Source organism: Sander vitreus, chromosome 11, assembly GCF_031162955.1.
Source record: "Sander vitreus isolate 19-12246 chromosome 11, sanVit1, whole genome shotgun sequence".
Lineage (NCBI taxonomy): Eukaryota > Metazoa > Chordata > Actinopteri > Perciformes > Percidae > Sander > Sander vitreus.
In genome coordinates this window covers 24,219,294-24,235,578 of record NC_135865.1, presented here as the reverse complement: position 1 = coordinate 24,235,578, position 16,285 = coordinate 24,219,294, and the positions used below count along the sequence as shown (strand labels likewise).

The 16,285-nt window shown below is 40.2% G+C and overlaps 1 protein-coding gene across 5 annotated transcripts in view; it reads right to left on the bottom strand.

The window, feature by feature from the left end:
- Positions 1–16,285, bottom strand: part of LOC144525544 (interleukin-1 receptor type 1-like) — a 28,809-nt gene that overhangs the window by 4,806 nt on the left and 7,718 nt on the right. For 2 of the 5 annotated variants that reach the window (XM_078262461.1, XM_078262462.1), the window contains exons 2-11: positions 12,114–12,330; positions 8,239–8,316; positions 7,529–7,781; positions 6,833–7,025; positions 5,439–5,607; positions 5,198–5,260; positions 3,584–3,719; positions 2,977–3,128; positions 2,073–2,216; positions 1,309–1,476 (exon numbers count right to left, since the gene is read on the bottom strand). In XM_078262461.1, coding sequence (XP_078118587.1) covers positions 1,309–1,476; positions 2,073–2,216; positions 2,977–3,128; positions 3,584–3,719; positions 5,198–5,260; positions 5,439–5,607; positions 6,833–7,025; positions 7,529–7,781; positions 8,239–8,314 — 1,354 coding nt within the window. In that variant the 5' untranslated portion in view covers positions 8,315–8,316; positions 12,114–12,330. The remainder of the gene's footprint in view (positions 1–1,308; positions 1,477–2,072; positions 2,217–2,976; positions 3,129–3,583; positions 3,720–5,197; positions 5,261–5,438; positions 5,608–6,832; positions 7,026–7,528; positions 7,782–8,238; positions 8,317–12,113; positions 12,331–16,285) is intronic. The other 3 variants (XM_078262460.1, XM_078262459.1, XM_078262463.1) reach the window with 2 other exon arrangements.

Sequence of the window (16,285 nt, the reverse complement as noted above, 5' to 3'; positions counted from 1 at the left end):
CACGGTTCGGCATGCATGTGAAATGTAAAATACAGTTTTACTGTCGCTGTGAAACCGCATACACATGATCAGAGTTGGAACTGCGAGGTAGGGCACAGAGACAAACTGTGGCGCAGGTATCCGTCGTTGCTTCTGGTTTTAGTTGCAGCTTGAAAAATCAACGGCTACCAGGTCAGAGTTGAAATAATATGAGCTGAAAAACGCAGCACTCGGCAGCAATTCCGAGCTTCCTCTGTCTGTCTACACCCCAACATTATCTAACAGGTGTAGTGAAGAGGTTCTGTTGTAAAGGCTAATAGTGCTCGGTTAGCACAATGAAATCATGTTAGAAAGCACAGCCGAAACGATTTTTCATAAACTAAGTAACAATAGTGTTAGCCACGACGATAACAGCATTGATTAACTAAGCCAAATGGTGTCACTACTATTTTAGTGATTTATAAGCAACCTGTTTCTTGCAAATTGTCACGTTACTGAGAGTACAGCTATTAGAAGATAATCTATATCAAGTCGAAGCCAACATTAACTTTAGCTGTCTCCTGTGAAACTCCCAGCTAAGCTATAACTCGCGACGCAGTTGGTAAACAAGAATGAGCTAACTAATGATAACGTAAGCGTTTTGGCTCGGTGGATGTCGATTTTAAAGTCATTTCCTATTTCCAGCCGCAGCCTGTCACTCCCCCTTGTACCAACGTTACTTGGTACGTAATGTCAGCTCCGTGATGTTGTACTAACGTTACTTGGTCCGTAAAGTTAGCTCCGTGATCTTAAGACCTCACAATGCCTTGTGTTTCTCACTCCCGCTAACTTATTGTTCATCAGACGTGACTGACACATGCGGGTAGGCCGAGGTGAGAAGAGGGAGATTAGCTAACATAAGCCAACATATTTATAAAGAAAAGTCACATTCAAATAGTATTGATTTTTTTTTTTACTATTCAAATTATACGTGTTCGACTTTCGGTATTCGTTCCAACAGCCCTAGCCTGTACTGTTTCTGTACGTCAAAATATGACACTGACATTCATTCAAAACCAACATTGCCTTCAATCACCACTGCTATGACAAAAAAAAAATCCGTGATGATGCATATATGATAAATGCTGTTGGAAATAAATAAATACCAGTAGTGATGACCTAAGAAAAGGTCTCCTACATCAACTTTTCTATATAACTTTGAAACTTGAAAGGCTTTTTCAAATAACATTTTGTCAGTGCAGAGCAAAAACAGTGGGCACTTATCACCCCCGTATATGAGGCAAATAATACTAGAATGCTGTCTACTGCCATGTACAGTAGGTGACTTACCCTTCCCAGGCATGCAGTCACGGCCTCCTATGAAGAGTTTGTAGCCGCAAGCATTTTCCAACACTTGGGGTAGTGTGCGAAGAGCAAACTCTTCCACTTCCTTGCTAAATCCAATGGCACAGGGCTGTGCGTATGCCACATAGGCATCATACAGCTTCCCATCCAAATCTGACACAGGAAAAAAAAAAAAAAGAGGTCATTAGCTCATTAGGGGAATTCTGAGTGGTGGTTCGGTCTGCCCGCATTGCTCTACTCTTACAAGCAACGTGCAAGAACAGATGCAAGTCAGATTCAGCAATGGAGATTTGCCCCTGTAACGCTAAATACACACTACCTTCATTTATTCATTCACTTATGTATTGTCCTTATTACATTAAAGATTAATCTTCAAATTTTGATGACTTGATACCAATGGTCTTCAAGCTAAATGGTAACAAAGTCCTGAATGTTAAAAGGTTACTCTTTTGCATACTGTAAGCTAGCAGCAGATGACATTTCCTTAGAAATACTGCAGGCAGCCCTGTGGTTAGTTTGTTTCCTTTGTTTGCTCTTACTGTTGACACATGTGGTCAGGTATAGGGTAGAGCTTAAGATTCTGTGAGTTGTGATATACAGGTATGTGTGGGTTGCAATGTCAAATCATCACTGGGTTTTTCCATCTTGGAACATAGTGTAAGAGTATTTTTTTTGTGAACTGGCATTATCATTATCATGCATATAATAAAGAACACATAACTAATGACACACCTGCTGTGAAATATTACCTGTATTTGTGTAGAGGACAGGAAACGCTTTCCTGAACCACAGCACAATGTCAACCTTAAAAAGGTAGTAGATGGTGACACTGATGATAAAGAGAACCGTCACACCACCGAGCACAGATCCAATGGGTAGTATGATGTCGGGATCTGAAGAGATAAACATCACACATGGCAGACATACAAGTTTAAGTAGTTCTCTGTGGGGGTCTAGTTTGCTTATCTTTTCGTGTGTGCGTGTGTGTGTGTGTGTGTATGTGTGTGTGGGGCACCTCATTCATTCTTATTTCAAGTGTCAAAAGTTATTCAGGCTTTGGCATTTTTTGCATCAGCGCCCTTCTCTGGCTAAGCCATTTGACTCCCCAAACACATTAATGACATGGAAATAATGTACTGACATGAATTTTTGTCTTTGTTTTCCTCTACTATACTTTAAGTGTCTTTATTGAGGTGGGGAAGAAAAGTGTAAAACCTACACCCTCTACTGGTCATCTTTCTACCAGAAAGCTAACCATTGCTAGAGCTAAAACGATTAGTAGATTAACTAACTAGTCAGATTGGCAACTATTTTGTTCACTGTTTATTCATTCATTATTGTAATTTGTTAAGCAAAAATCACTGGTTCCACCTCCTCAAATGTGAATATGTGCTGGTTTTCTCAATGTGTAATATTAAGCTGAGCATCTAACAGATTTGGACTCTTAGTTAGGTAAAACAAACAATGTCAAACTTTATGTTTGTAGCACATTTAAAACAACCGCAGATGACCAAAGTGCTGACTTCATCATCAATGTGTGGTGTCAACTTTGTGTCTGGAAATTAGAAGATCCTTCAAGATGGCTGCCATACACGTGCCCAAACGGCCCAAAGTAAGGTTTCATATTTTGGCAGGCTTACTCTGTGTTTTTACCTGCGGGTAGCAGAGTAAAATATCCCTCAGGAGAGCCCCTGTCACTGACTGCTCGACAAGTGTAGTTGATGTGGAAATCCTCCTCCCTTAGCTCAGAAATAATCAGCAGAAGCTCCAACCATGCACCGTTAGGATCACCCTGCATAGTCAAACTGTTGAGGACAGATGGATAATAAAATGTTACAGTACTGTGCTTTTATATTTTACAAATATTCCCTTTTGTGCCTGTTGTACTATATTCATTCTTTATTCAAAGGTTGAAAAAGGTTGCTTAAAATAAGTAACTCAACTATCATTTTTGTCAAACTTATAAAAAATGCATGCATGTCCTCCTGCCATATTCTCCACATGAGTTTGTATGTATTGAAGACATTAAATCATTAAAATATCAAGCAGAGATCCTACTTACTTTATTGAAAACTACCTTTGGTGATGAACATATTTGTACAAACAAAACAACATAGTGATTTCTGCAGTGTTATAGCTTATAATTAGAAATATGATATGTCTTTGATATTTTGAACACAGGCACCTCATAAACTTTCATAGATCTTCTCACTTGTTGCAACACAAAAGCAGTAAATAAAAAAAATAAAAGGGTGCTAACTTTAGTTTTGACGTGGAGACACGGTCAGAGGGTGTGGTATCGATAATGTAATTGTTTCTGACCAACCAAGCGATATCAACTGAGGGCCTCCCGACACTTGGCACAAATACCAGGCACCGCTTGCTGAAATTGGACCCTAAACACATGGACAAACAATAACACAAATTATATTCAACAGAACAATTTCTCTTAATCTATACACTATACTAAATTTTAAGTTTTTAAATATTTTCCAAATGGTGTTTCTCAAACAGACTAGTCTGGCACAATGGATGTACATTGCTGGGATGAAGCCTGACATCTGGCGCGTCTCTCACAGATTTGCAAGGGCACTGCTGCCGCATGGTGGGTTTAGCGCCACCCAGGACTGTGTGAATGTTTTAAAGAAAACAAACGAGCCTGAGCGTTCCCAAAACCTATTTGGGCAGCTTGTACCTGGGATCTAGTTCTTTCAGTCATGACCTATCCTTCATGACCAAAGGTGAGGGTAGGAAGGAAAATTGACCGGTAGATCAAGAGCTTTGCCTTCCAGCTCAGCTCTCTTTTCGCCACAATGGTGCGGTAAAGCGACTGCAATAGTGCCCCCGCTGGTCCGATTCTCCGACCCACTCCATTGTTCCCTCACTCGCAATAAAGACCTGAGATAATTGAACTCCTTCGCTTGTGGTAAAAGCTTGTTCCCTACCTGTTTCCCTATACAAAGTAATCTACCCGAAATGTGCACTAGTTAGTGCTGGGTATTGATACCGGTTCCTGAACAATCCTTTTTTTGATACCAATTTTAAGAAAACAATTTTAACAAAAAGACATAACAACACTACACATTGCGGCACAAATCCTTTGTTTTTACAGCTCCTACTACATGAGCCCCGTCTCTGTGTAGTTTTTCCTGCGTGTCACATTTATGACGTGTAACATTAGACAGCCAATCACCAGCATTAGTAGATCTTGGTAGAAGCATGCTGCTTATTGGTTCACTGACGATGAGATTTGCTCCTTAGGTATTGAAATGTGGTATTAAAGTAAGAGGCATTTTTTGATACGCGATACTGAGGCAATCGGGCGGTGCCTAAAAAGTATTGAATTTGGTACCCAGCTCTAGCACTGGTATTTGCTCACCTAAAATGAAAAAGGAAGCTACGCTTTTCGACACAATGCAAATGTTGGTCCGGGTATAACCTTAGTCAGTTTAAACTAGGGCTGCACGATATGAGGAAAATATGCAATGTGATAACGTTGAGTATTGCGATAACGATATTGCATTTCTGCTGCTTTCAGTGTTGCTGCTAAAATGCAACAAATTGCTTGTTGAATTTAAAACAAATGAAAGGAAATCATTTTCCAACTTTCTTTTATTAAAAAAATTGAGAATTGAATATAAAGGCTCCACTAGAAAAAAGAATGAGTTACATTTTAAAGTGCAGTTTTCTGCTGGTATTTTCTTTCAACTAACAAAAAATGTACACTTGTGATATGTCGCAGCGTTTCGCGGTATGGTTATTGCGCCAGTTGATATGACTATAATTAAAGATATGTTGTGCAGCCCTTGTTTAAACAATAGACGTTAAGCTGCAAAATACTGTTTCTCTGAATATGTTGAAGACAGGGACTCACCCAGCTGTGCCTTGATTATTTCATTGGCCGGTTCGCACACTTGTGGAGTCAAAGAGTACCTAGCTGAAAAGATGGACAAAATGAAATACAGTAACAGAGGTTGAGGATATATAATCACAAAAATATATACTGTATATGGAATGATACCAAAGAGTTCCTAGCTCTCTTTGCAGCTCATGTTGTAGACAAACAGCATAAAAGTCCCTCTCTCGCACAGTCAAGTACTGATGTTTGTTCTAACCTGAGACTGTTGCTTCAATGGTCTCTGACACTGATCCCGTAATGCCACCGAGAGTAAAGCTCAGAGTACAGGTGTACAAGTTGTTTTCAGCTTCCACCCTTTCAATTTTCAGTATGGCCTTATCCATGTAGGTGAACTTGCCTGTCCCATCCACGATGAGGTCACAACCCTAGATGAGGAAAGGAAACATAAAAGTCAAACTTTTTATGACAATACATTTTAATGAGGGTATACAGCCATGTGGTTAACAGAGTAGGGTGGTAATCAGAGTTGGGGGGCTCTGGAGATAGTTTTTAGTTTTTCTTTTCTATTATAATTGTCTTTTTAAAATGTTTTAAGTGCTATAACATTCATGTTAATTCATCCAAAAAGATAAACAATAAATAGCCTAGATCAAAATGTGTTTCTATAAGCCGCAGCCTTGTGAACGATTAGCGGCTCATGGGTTCTGGACCTAATCTATCTGACCGGACTGCAGAGTGCGGTGCACGTGAAGTGGCAGGTGCAGCAAAGGTGTAGTGGTGAGTGGGGCCCAGCAAAACTTCCGTGGCGTGTCTCATTGCACACTGTTCCAGTTAAAGAAAGGACGATGCAAGTCAAGCTTCAATCGTAAGAAACCTCGTATATGGATTTACGGCAAAATGCGATTCTATGGCACCAAATCCATTGTGTGTCGTTTGTGGTGAAATCGAAATGAAGCAATGAAGCCGTCAAAACTTGGCACTGAGTTTTTTGCAAGAAAAAAAACGTGAGTTGGACGCTCAGCGGCAAGTTTTGATATCTTCTATCTGCCATCTGTTCTTGTGGCGGCCAAGCAATCCCTGGGGTCTCACTGATATGATATCAGACTGTAAGTTGTTTTTTATTTGTGAAGCGGTCCTCCCAATTTTGTTTTATCATATCCCGGAATTTGTGAAAATTCCACAAGAAATTCGTCTGTAATCGCCAGAAGAACTAGGTAGCATGACAAGGGATAGCCACCACACTGAACGGACGATGAGCAGGCCGACACCTACAGAAAATTAAACTTTTAAAGGACGTTTCCAAAAAAGAGCTAGTTGAAATAGTGGCAGTAGATACAGTAGTAGTAAAATTCCCTCAATCCTTTTTATTAAGGTAACTTGAATATATTTTAGATCACTTTGTCACAGTAGAATACACATTTTTAATTTGCACCAATGTTGTATCGTATATCTACTAGATAGAGTGAAGCATTTTACTTCATTTAAGCCCCTTCAAAAATGTCTTATCATTGAGTATTTGGTGTGCAATCCCCATTTAAAACAATTGGACAGTTGTCTCAAGATTGTTCTGCAAAACTGCACTACAACATCTGGAGTAAGGTTAATGAATATTTTAGGTCAGTAGCAGTGCTCATCAAGACTATAACTCACTCTGTACCACTTGATGGAGGAAGTGATGTTGTAGCTGTCCAGTTTAGTGATGTAGTCCTTCAGAGGACAGCTCACTTTGTCAGTGACTCCAAATGTAAGTGTTTGAAAGGCTTTCTTTGGTCTTCCACACTGTTCAGCAATGGGCAGATCAACTACCAGCTTTATCCCCTGCCTGTAGCACCGAGAGGGAGTTCTGTTGAAAATTAAGAAGAAAATTAGCTTTTTTTTTTTCTTCTTCAGAGATTTTTTTTGTTCATGTTTAGCAATGAGCAGCTGAATAACATATTGAATAAAAAAACACAAAATGAAGTGGTGATAAGCATACCTGATAAGCTGTATGTTTTTATTTTTTTGTTTGCATCTGCTGTCATTATTTTAACACTAGCTTCAGATTTACCTAAAGAAAATGTGATACTACATCTGTCAGTTGTATATTCTTAACATTAACACGCACATGCACTTATCCACAGCACTGAAAACTTATGCCAATGAGTTGCTGACATCTGAAATGTTCAAAACCTAACATTGTTGCAATCTCCTGCTCCAGACCTGCACTCTTTTAAAGATTAGGTACTACTTTTTCGGTAGTACACAGTCATTTCTACAGTGTTGACAGACACACAAACGCATAAGAACACATTTTCTACTGGTTCTCTCCTTTACCTTCTATTGATATTTCAATTGATGCTACTGTACCTTAGTATAGATACATATTCTGCAATATCGTCCACCGTTACGTTAAGAAACCACAGAGTCTCCCTGTGCACCAGGATTCGACCGGTCTGGTTGCTCATTTCTCGGCCGGTCTTTAAGTTGTACCAGGTGATGTTGTAAGGGACAGTTGTGAAGTTGAAGGTGTCTGAAGACACCAGAGTGCTATTCAGCATAGCCATATCCCCGGGAACAGAATAAACGCTCTCAAACGTTCTGATGTAGTAGGTACAATTCTCTGCAACACACACACATCAGTGGAGAATGGATTCATTATTTATTCAGCAAGTCAACGCTGCACAGTTCACTTCACCCTCCCAAAATCTGAAACAAATAAAACTTAATTTGTAATGTGCCATTATAGTTACAAATCATTTCTAAAGCCGTATTGCTGCTTCATGAAGATTTAAACTTTATAGGTTGTTCAGGTTCTAATCCCAGCTAAGTGTCTGTCCTGGATTAGAGCCAGCAAGCTTTACATCTCGCATAAATCAGAAACACTGGGAACTGACAAAACACGTCACTGCAGTTACACCAGTTGCCATTGGAGGGTGATACAATGCTTCTCTACAGACTGGAGGCAGATGTTCCAGTTAGACCTGGCAAAAACATATGAAATGTCTGCACAGTATGTCGGTAGTCTTAGAGCTCTAGTAGTGTTTCTGTTAAAGAATACAATGTGACTCTCGGCTCACCCAGTTTAAATCCTGTACAGATCCCATTTAGCCAGAGGAAAAACAGAAGGCTTCCCACTGTTGATCGCTGGCCCATAGCTAAAAAAAAAAAAAAACACACATACAAACAGTTGGACATGAATGTATACAACAAGTCAGGATAAAAGTGCTACTGAAGAAAAAGCTACAACAGACTGCAATCATGACAAACGGACAACAAAAACTCACTGGAACACTAATGTGCAAAGAGGCTTTAAAATACAGCAATAATCAGCATGACAAACTTTATTTTTTCAAAAGTTATGTCTGTCTCTTCGTCTCCCTGCTTCTCCCCTCCCCTCTTTCCCATCCTCCCTCTACCTCTTTCTCCTGCAGACATGGATGACAAATTTGGTATTTGAGGAGTCATTTCTTCAGAAACCTTTTCCAAAACATGAAATGCGTAACGCCTTGGAACTGGAATGAGGCCCAGCATTCCTAAACACTGCTTTATTCAAGTTAACTTTCTGCTCAGCCTTGCCTGGAAATCTATGAATGAACACTGTACAGTATTCCCTCAAGGGAAATTTGTGTCCTGTTTGTCTCAAACTTGTACAACTACTACTGTCACTGTGCTGGTTGGAGTCAGAATGTTGTGTTTGGGTGTTTTTATATTTTAAGTTTCTTTTGGTCTCCAGTCCGGTTACGTTACCTTACCTTTCTTTTTTTTTTATTGGGTGGCTCCATTTTAATTAGCAGCACCAGTCACATGGATACTGTTGTTTTAACACACATGACATTTTCTGATGTAGACGCATGTCAGTTTTGATGTAGTCGGATAAACAAGGTGTAGGTCAAAGCATATTTGCGGTTTGAGGAACTTGTTAATTTCGGTAACTTGAGGTGTAAAAACTGAAAGGCAACCACACTCCTGAGGTTAGGGTTAATTCATCACCTATGCCAACCTGTGCACAGCTATAAGGGCTAGGAATCTTTTGAAGTTTTCGGTACGTTACTATTTTTCCGTACATGACAGTTTTTGATATTTGGTAAACTGTCAGTTCCAAAAAGCTACAAATATTCTATAGCTACCCTTCCTTCTGGTACCAAATAGCAATATAAAGGGAGCTAAAAGTTATGTTCCAGAAAGGATGCTAGTCAAATCTTGAGAAAGCAAGTAAATGACCATATTAAGAAAAGTGCTACTGGAACAGAAAAAGCTAAAATATCATGGTGAGCTCTCCATAGAAAACTGTTGTTATTGTGATTGCCTAATAACAACTAGTCACTATTGGTTGTTTTTTATAAATGACCAGTACCAGCCAAGCACCTTAACCATCACTGTATGTCATCTGGATGGACTGTAATTAAAGTATGTGACTAAAGCTGAAAACAGACTCTGACGTGTGTGGATGTGGACTGACTCAGTTAAACAGAACTCCAGAGTTTTTCACTTGGGGGGGGGAAAGGCCAGCCAAATAGGCCTGAGGATAGTTAGACTTTATTTAGAAGTGGTCAATGTTGAACAGACCCAACCAGAACACCTGCGAGATGGTAATGCATGATGATTTGTAATTTTTTAATATAAAAAAAAAAAGAAAACATGAGTGTGTGTGTTGAGAAATGGGATTGCGAAATGGTATGGGTTATGGCTAGTCCACACAGCATTCCAGGATGGCAGAAAAACGTGCTCTGGTTTATTGGCAGTTCTTTAAACTAGGTCTGTCAAAATAATTATAATAATTAAAAATAATAATATAATAAAAAATTCAAATTAAAAATAATCTGAGAAAAAATAACGCGTTAAAAAAAAATAACGCAGATTAATCCATTCCATATTGTCGTTTGACCCGGAGCCGTTCTAGCCACCATTCGACTGTAAAATGAAGGAGGGAGACGAGAATGTTCTGCCTGGATTATTAATTGGAACATTTACTTAACCCTGGCTACCGAAATCTGGTGCCACTGATATGTCTGCGCTTCTCTCTGATGCTCTGTGTTTTACTGTAGAGGATTCAACACCGGTATGTAACAATCTGCAGCTGCCATCGGAGAAACAACACAGACGGTGCGTTCAATGAAACTGGTAAACTACAGCCTCGTGGTGCATTTGAAGTTATTGTAAATGTCCTTTTCCCATCTGGTGGTTGTTTTTGCCGTTCGACAGCAATTTACTAGTGAAATAAGTTATTGTTATACATTTATTATTAAATCATTTAATTTTGACCATATGGTCTTAGCAATAAACAAGCCGTTCTTTAATGTCACCAACTGTTGTTTAGTACCCTTTTTTTTTTCTTTTTTTACTTTCTTAAAGTATCGGTTCAGGCACCGTTAATTATGTATGCGATTAATGTCGATTAATTAATCACAGAGTATGTAATTAATTAGATTACATTTTTTAATCGATTGATAGCCCTAGTTTAAACCAATCACAATCGTCATGGGTGGCACTAAGCTCAGCACGGAGATGCTGCAAAATAGCGGGAAGGAACAATAGTTGCGTATTGTAACTCCAGATTCTATGAGTATAGGCATAGCCCTCTAAGAGCTGTTGCTATTGGGTTTAGTTATGAAGATTTCTTTCGCGCCCTTGTGCCCTGCACGGGCCTCTCTTACGTCCGCAGTTACTCTACACTCACCTAAAGGATTATTAGGAACACCGGTTACATTTCTTGTTAATGCAATTATCTAATCAACCAATCACATGGCAGCTGCTTCAATGCATTTAGCGGTGTGGTCCTGGTCAAGACAATCTCCTGAACTCCAAACTGAATGTCAGAATGGGAAAGAAAGGTGATCTAAGCAACTTTGAGCATGGCATGATTGTTGGTGGTCTGAGTATTTCACAATCTGCTCAGTTACTGGGATTTTCACGCACAACCATTTCTAGGGTTTACAAAGAATGGTCTGAAAAAAGAAAAACATCCAGTATGCGGCAGTCCTGTGGGCGAAAATGCCTAGATGTCAGAGGAGAATGGGCTGAGTGAATCTAGCTGATAGAAGATCAACTTTGACTCAAATAACCACTTGTTACAACTGAGGTATGCAGCAAAGCATTTATGAAGCCACAACACGCACAACCTTGAGGCGGATGGGCTACACCAGCAGAAGACCCCACCGGGTACCACTCATCTACACTAAAAATAGGAAAATGAGGCTACAATTTGCACGAGCTCACCAAAATTGGACAGTTGAAGACTGGAAAAATGTTGCCTGGTCTGATGATTCTCAATTTCTGTTGACATTCAGATGGTAGAGGTGCAGGCTGGTGGTGGTGTAATGGTGTGGGGGATGCTATTCTATCAACATGGGCCAACATTTCTAAAGAATGCTTCCAGCACCTTGTTGAATCAGTGCCACAAAGAATTAAGGCAGTTCTGAAGGCGAAAGGGGGTCAAACACGGTATTAGTATGGTGTTCCTAATAATCCTTTAAGTGAGTGTATATTACAGCTACAAGACCAGAGATCTGCTCCCAACATCAGCATTCTTCTTGCCAATATTAGTGAAGCAGGTGGCCTGGATCTTAGGGCTATGCCTATACTCATAGAATATGGAGTTAAAATATATAACTATTGTTCTATTTCGTATAGGATTCACCCTCCTAAGAGCTGTTTCTATTGGATTAAGAGTGAAGCTGATGTAGTCAATGCCACCTGTGACACCAAAATCCACAAGCCAGGGTGGAGCTGTTGCCTAAGTAGCGCAACGAGACACCCTAACCTCTCCAAACGCTCCCGTTGCGGGGCTTTGTAATCCTCTTCTGTTTCGAGCTCCAGTTCTCCTAACGGGGAGGAGGGAGGGCCGGTGCCGGCTAGAGAACCATCTCTGGGGGGATCCAAGACAGTGGACTCTTGCCCGCCAAAGAGCTCCCCTTCCGAGATGTCTGGGTGTCGCTGCTGGTGGTATCCTTACCTTACCTGATTGTCCGTCCGGCTGCCATCGTCTTCCGCTTCAGTTCCTCCGTCGCAAGCGGGCGCCGAACTGCTGGCGGCCGGCGGGGTGCCAGCCCGGTGAACAGGGCCGAGGCACGGCTCGCAGCTCAGGTGGAGATCTGGCGGCAGGATGCCCGTCCATCAATCGGTACACAGGCGGACACCGCTGTTCTTTGAAGTCTTCAAACTGCTTGTCGCTGAAGAAAAATAGGGAGCAGATCTCTGGTCTCGCAGCTGTAATATACAGTAACTGCGGACATAAGAGAGGCCCGTGCAGGGCACAAGGGCGCGAAAGAAATCTTCACGACTGTGTATGCGCAAGGGATAAACCCAATGGCAATAGTTCTTAGAGGGTGAAGCCTATACGAAATGGAACTTGTTTTGGTGGAATGTGTACGTTCAAAAGTTGTTTCAGTCGTGCGAGAGAAAACTCAGATCGGACAGATAGTCTAGCTAACTATCTCAATTTACCCTGCAGAGATCTGAGGAGCAGTTAACCACAGTCCTCATAAATCCACCGGAGTTTAAAATTCCAACGCAAAGAAAGCTGAAGGAAACCAACATCGACGAAATGACATGCATCCAGAGGAATTTCCTGTGTCACCGGAGTAATCCCGGAAGTGGAACGTCGTGTATATAGACTAGATTTTTACTGACAATGACCTATCAGTTACTCTCTGACAAGACTTGCAAAACATTGTAAATATGCTGGAGGGAACCCTAACAACTTGTAAATTGGATGCCATGAAATTGGTTGGGTTTAAAGAGACTGATTGGGGCTGCACGAAATGAGGAAAATATGCGATAACGTTGTTGAATCTTGCGATAATGATTTTACTTGCAATAAACAGATGTAGTGTACTCAGTTCTGCTGCTTTAAGTATTCTGCTAAAATGCAACAGGTTGCTTGTTGAATTTAAAAAAAAAAGGAAATAATTCAATTCAAAACATGCTTTTATTAAAGGTGCTCTGCCACACAAAACCGTTTTTACAATATGTTAGGTCCATATGTGTTTGTGTTATGTCGTGAATGTGAAAATGAACTGCTACCTCCTCTGTCAGCTCTAGCCACTGAAAAGAAATAAGCGGAGAAATCGGGCCAATTACAAAAGCTGGTCAGTCTGACGTTGTGTTGCCTGAGCTCATTACTATTCATGAGCTCGCCCAGTTGCGCTGGGTAAAGGATGCTGATAGCCAGGCTCTCATTGGCTAGTAGTTAGCCAATCAGAGTCAAGCAGCTTAGCTCGTTAAATACTAATGAGAACTGTCACAAATCGAGCTGAGTCTTCCTGCAGGCTTTCTATACCACGCTAGAATGCTTGAAACAATGTAACCCGGGAGGGGAGGGCCCACTGCTAAAAGAAATCCTAAAGGAAACACTGGGGCAAGTGTGCAACAACAGCAGCTGCAAGCTGTTGCTTGTATTGTGTTCGAACTTGGTGTTAAACCACATTGAGCCTAGTCTTAATCAGATAGCAATTGATCTAATCTAACCACATCTTTCACCATGCACAATACTAAAATCAAACATCGGCATTTCCCTTCAAGTAGCTCTTAACTGATCCTTCCAGTATATTCGGCAACAGTGCTATTGCTTTGCTGGCAGTATTGGTAATTCTACAAATTTAACGTCTTAGCACAGGTGTGTATGTACTGTAGGATGTCTGTATTTTTAAAATACTCAGCATCACCAGGAACAGGTATCTAAACATTGCATTGCCATATCAAAGATCTATTGTTACAAACTCATCTTGTGTAGTCACGCATCTTTCAAACCCATAGAGCCTTTTTAAAATTGAAAGATACAAGATGCGTAAAGCTGAAGTTGGGGAAATGTTCATAAAATGATGCACAAAACATCTAGAATATTTCAGTTTCACAGAATGATGCAGACATTACATCCTAGCCTTTTGCTCAGTATGTAGGCATCATATAGCTTTAATGAAGTGTTGCAACAAACAAACAAAAAATATGTATCCTATGTAATTTTCTGATTTAATAATTCAGGAGATATTTTAATGGGAAAAATTAGGTGTAAAGAGGTCTAACCCTGTTTGAGAAGTTTTTTCATGCTAAGAAAGATTGTTTTTGTAGGAAACATCAAAAACTGGATGCTGAGAAAAAAATGTAAAACAGTAACATTTGAAGATACTAAATTTGCATATAATCAATTGGCAAGTTTCGGTTGAAGATAACGATATTGGCCCTCTCTTGGCCACAAGTAGAGCAGTTTGTGTGCTGTCTGCAGAGTGCTAAGACAAACGGAAGACTTTACAAGAAAACGGCAGCAACTAAATATGTGATACTGCTGTGGGGAGAGAACTTTATACCAGAGGAACATTTTCCAAACCGCAGTACCTCTGTACTTCTCCATTTCACTACAGGATGACGTGCTGCTGAAGAGACAGAGGTGCACTGGCGGTTTAGCAGGCTGCAGTGATATGAAGTGCATCACTGCTGTGGTTAGACTTCTATTACCATCTTTTCCACTTATAACTTTCAGATACTGTCAGTCAAAGGACAGATTCAACTTTCAACAAAAATAGTAATCTAAGGCCCCTTTCACACCTTTAGTTCAGTTCATTTTGTCCAAAACAATGTTGCATTTTAGTTCTGGTCCAGTACTGTATGTGTTCACACAAGCTTCTTTACAAACAAGTAAATATGAAGTTATATAGACTGACAGATTACTTATTGGTTTGACTGTCATCCTACATCTTCAGGACCCATATCTACTATAACAATATTCTGTGGTCACTATCTATTGTAGATCATATTTTTAATTAATCAATATGTCTAAAAAGGTATAAAAAGGTCAAGGTGATGTCTTGAAATTGTCTAAAACCCAGCAATTTCACGATCTAAATGATATAAACAGGGAAAACCATCCAACCCTAACGCTACAATAGTTGGAACCAGCAAATGTTTGACAGTTGTCTTGATAAACAATTTACAAGATTCATTGTTTATTAAAAATAGTTGCCACTTATTTTCTTGACTAATCAAATACTTTAGACTAGTGGTTTCTAAGTCTTACCAATGGAATATAACAAACAAAAACAAAGAGAGCTTTTGAAATGGTTGAGAAATGTTTTACCTTGCTTGGTGTATAGGCCAAGGAATACCAAAATGGTTAATCCAAGACAGCATTCAAGTTAAAATAGTTCGGTTAAAATATGTATTCAAAAAGTTGCATGTTGTAGCTTTAAAAGCTGGAGGATAAGTGTTTCTTGTCAAAGCACATTACCAAATATAACTTGCGTATGGATGTGGTTAGGGCATCCAGAGTCTAAGAACACATAATTTTACTCTGGGACAAGCCTAGGTGGAGGGGAACGTGGGAAGAGCTCAGCCAGTTCAGCGGGCCGTGGTAACAGAGACATGGGAGTAACGCATGGGAGGGCAGGCTGAGGTGAACGGAACTGAGTCACATGCAGAAGAAAAATGTTTGGCATGTGCTTTCCTTCGCTACTGGAGACCTAAAGGTGTTGGTGGTTGGTTGTGTAATGCGTTGGGCAGTGAGTCAGACAGTGTTGTGTTTTATACCCCTTTTGTTTTAATATTTCTCTTTACAGTACTTCTGAACATCTTAACTCCCCCCCCCCCCCACATATTACTGGTAAACTACTCAGCACTTAACTGCAGACAACAGCTAATGGAAATATGGCTTCCTGGCAGGAAACAGTTAACAAGAAAAGAGGTTGTCTCTGCCAAGATTGTAGTGTTGTTGATATAGTGTCTTTTTATATCCATGTCTGCTTTTTAAACCTTGAGGCAATGTCAACACTGACATTGCTGCTTCAACATAAAGATTCAGGTTGCAGTTGTGTACATATATTTCTGTTATTGTAAGAAAAGAAGGCCATCACGTCAAGAATCATCCTTTATCAGCTTCTAATCTACACTGGCTGGATCCTCTAAGGCCCCATCCAAACGGAGACGCCTTTTGGTGCAAACGCACATTTTTAGCATCGTTTGGGCCCCTCGTCCACACGAATCCAGTAAACGCACTGCCTGAAAACGCACTTTTTTGAAACCGGGTCCTAGGGTGAAAAAATTCGAAAACGGCTCTCTTTTGGCTTCGTCTGGATGGTGAAGCCAGATATTTATTGTACCGATGAAGTCATCGACACACTCCTCGACCTCTTACCC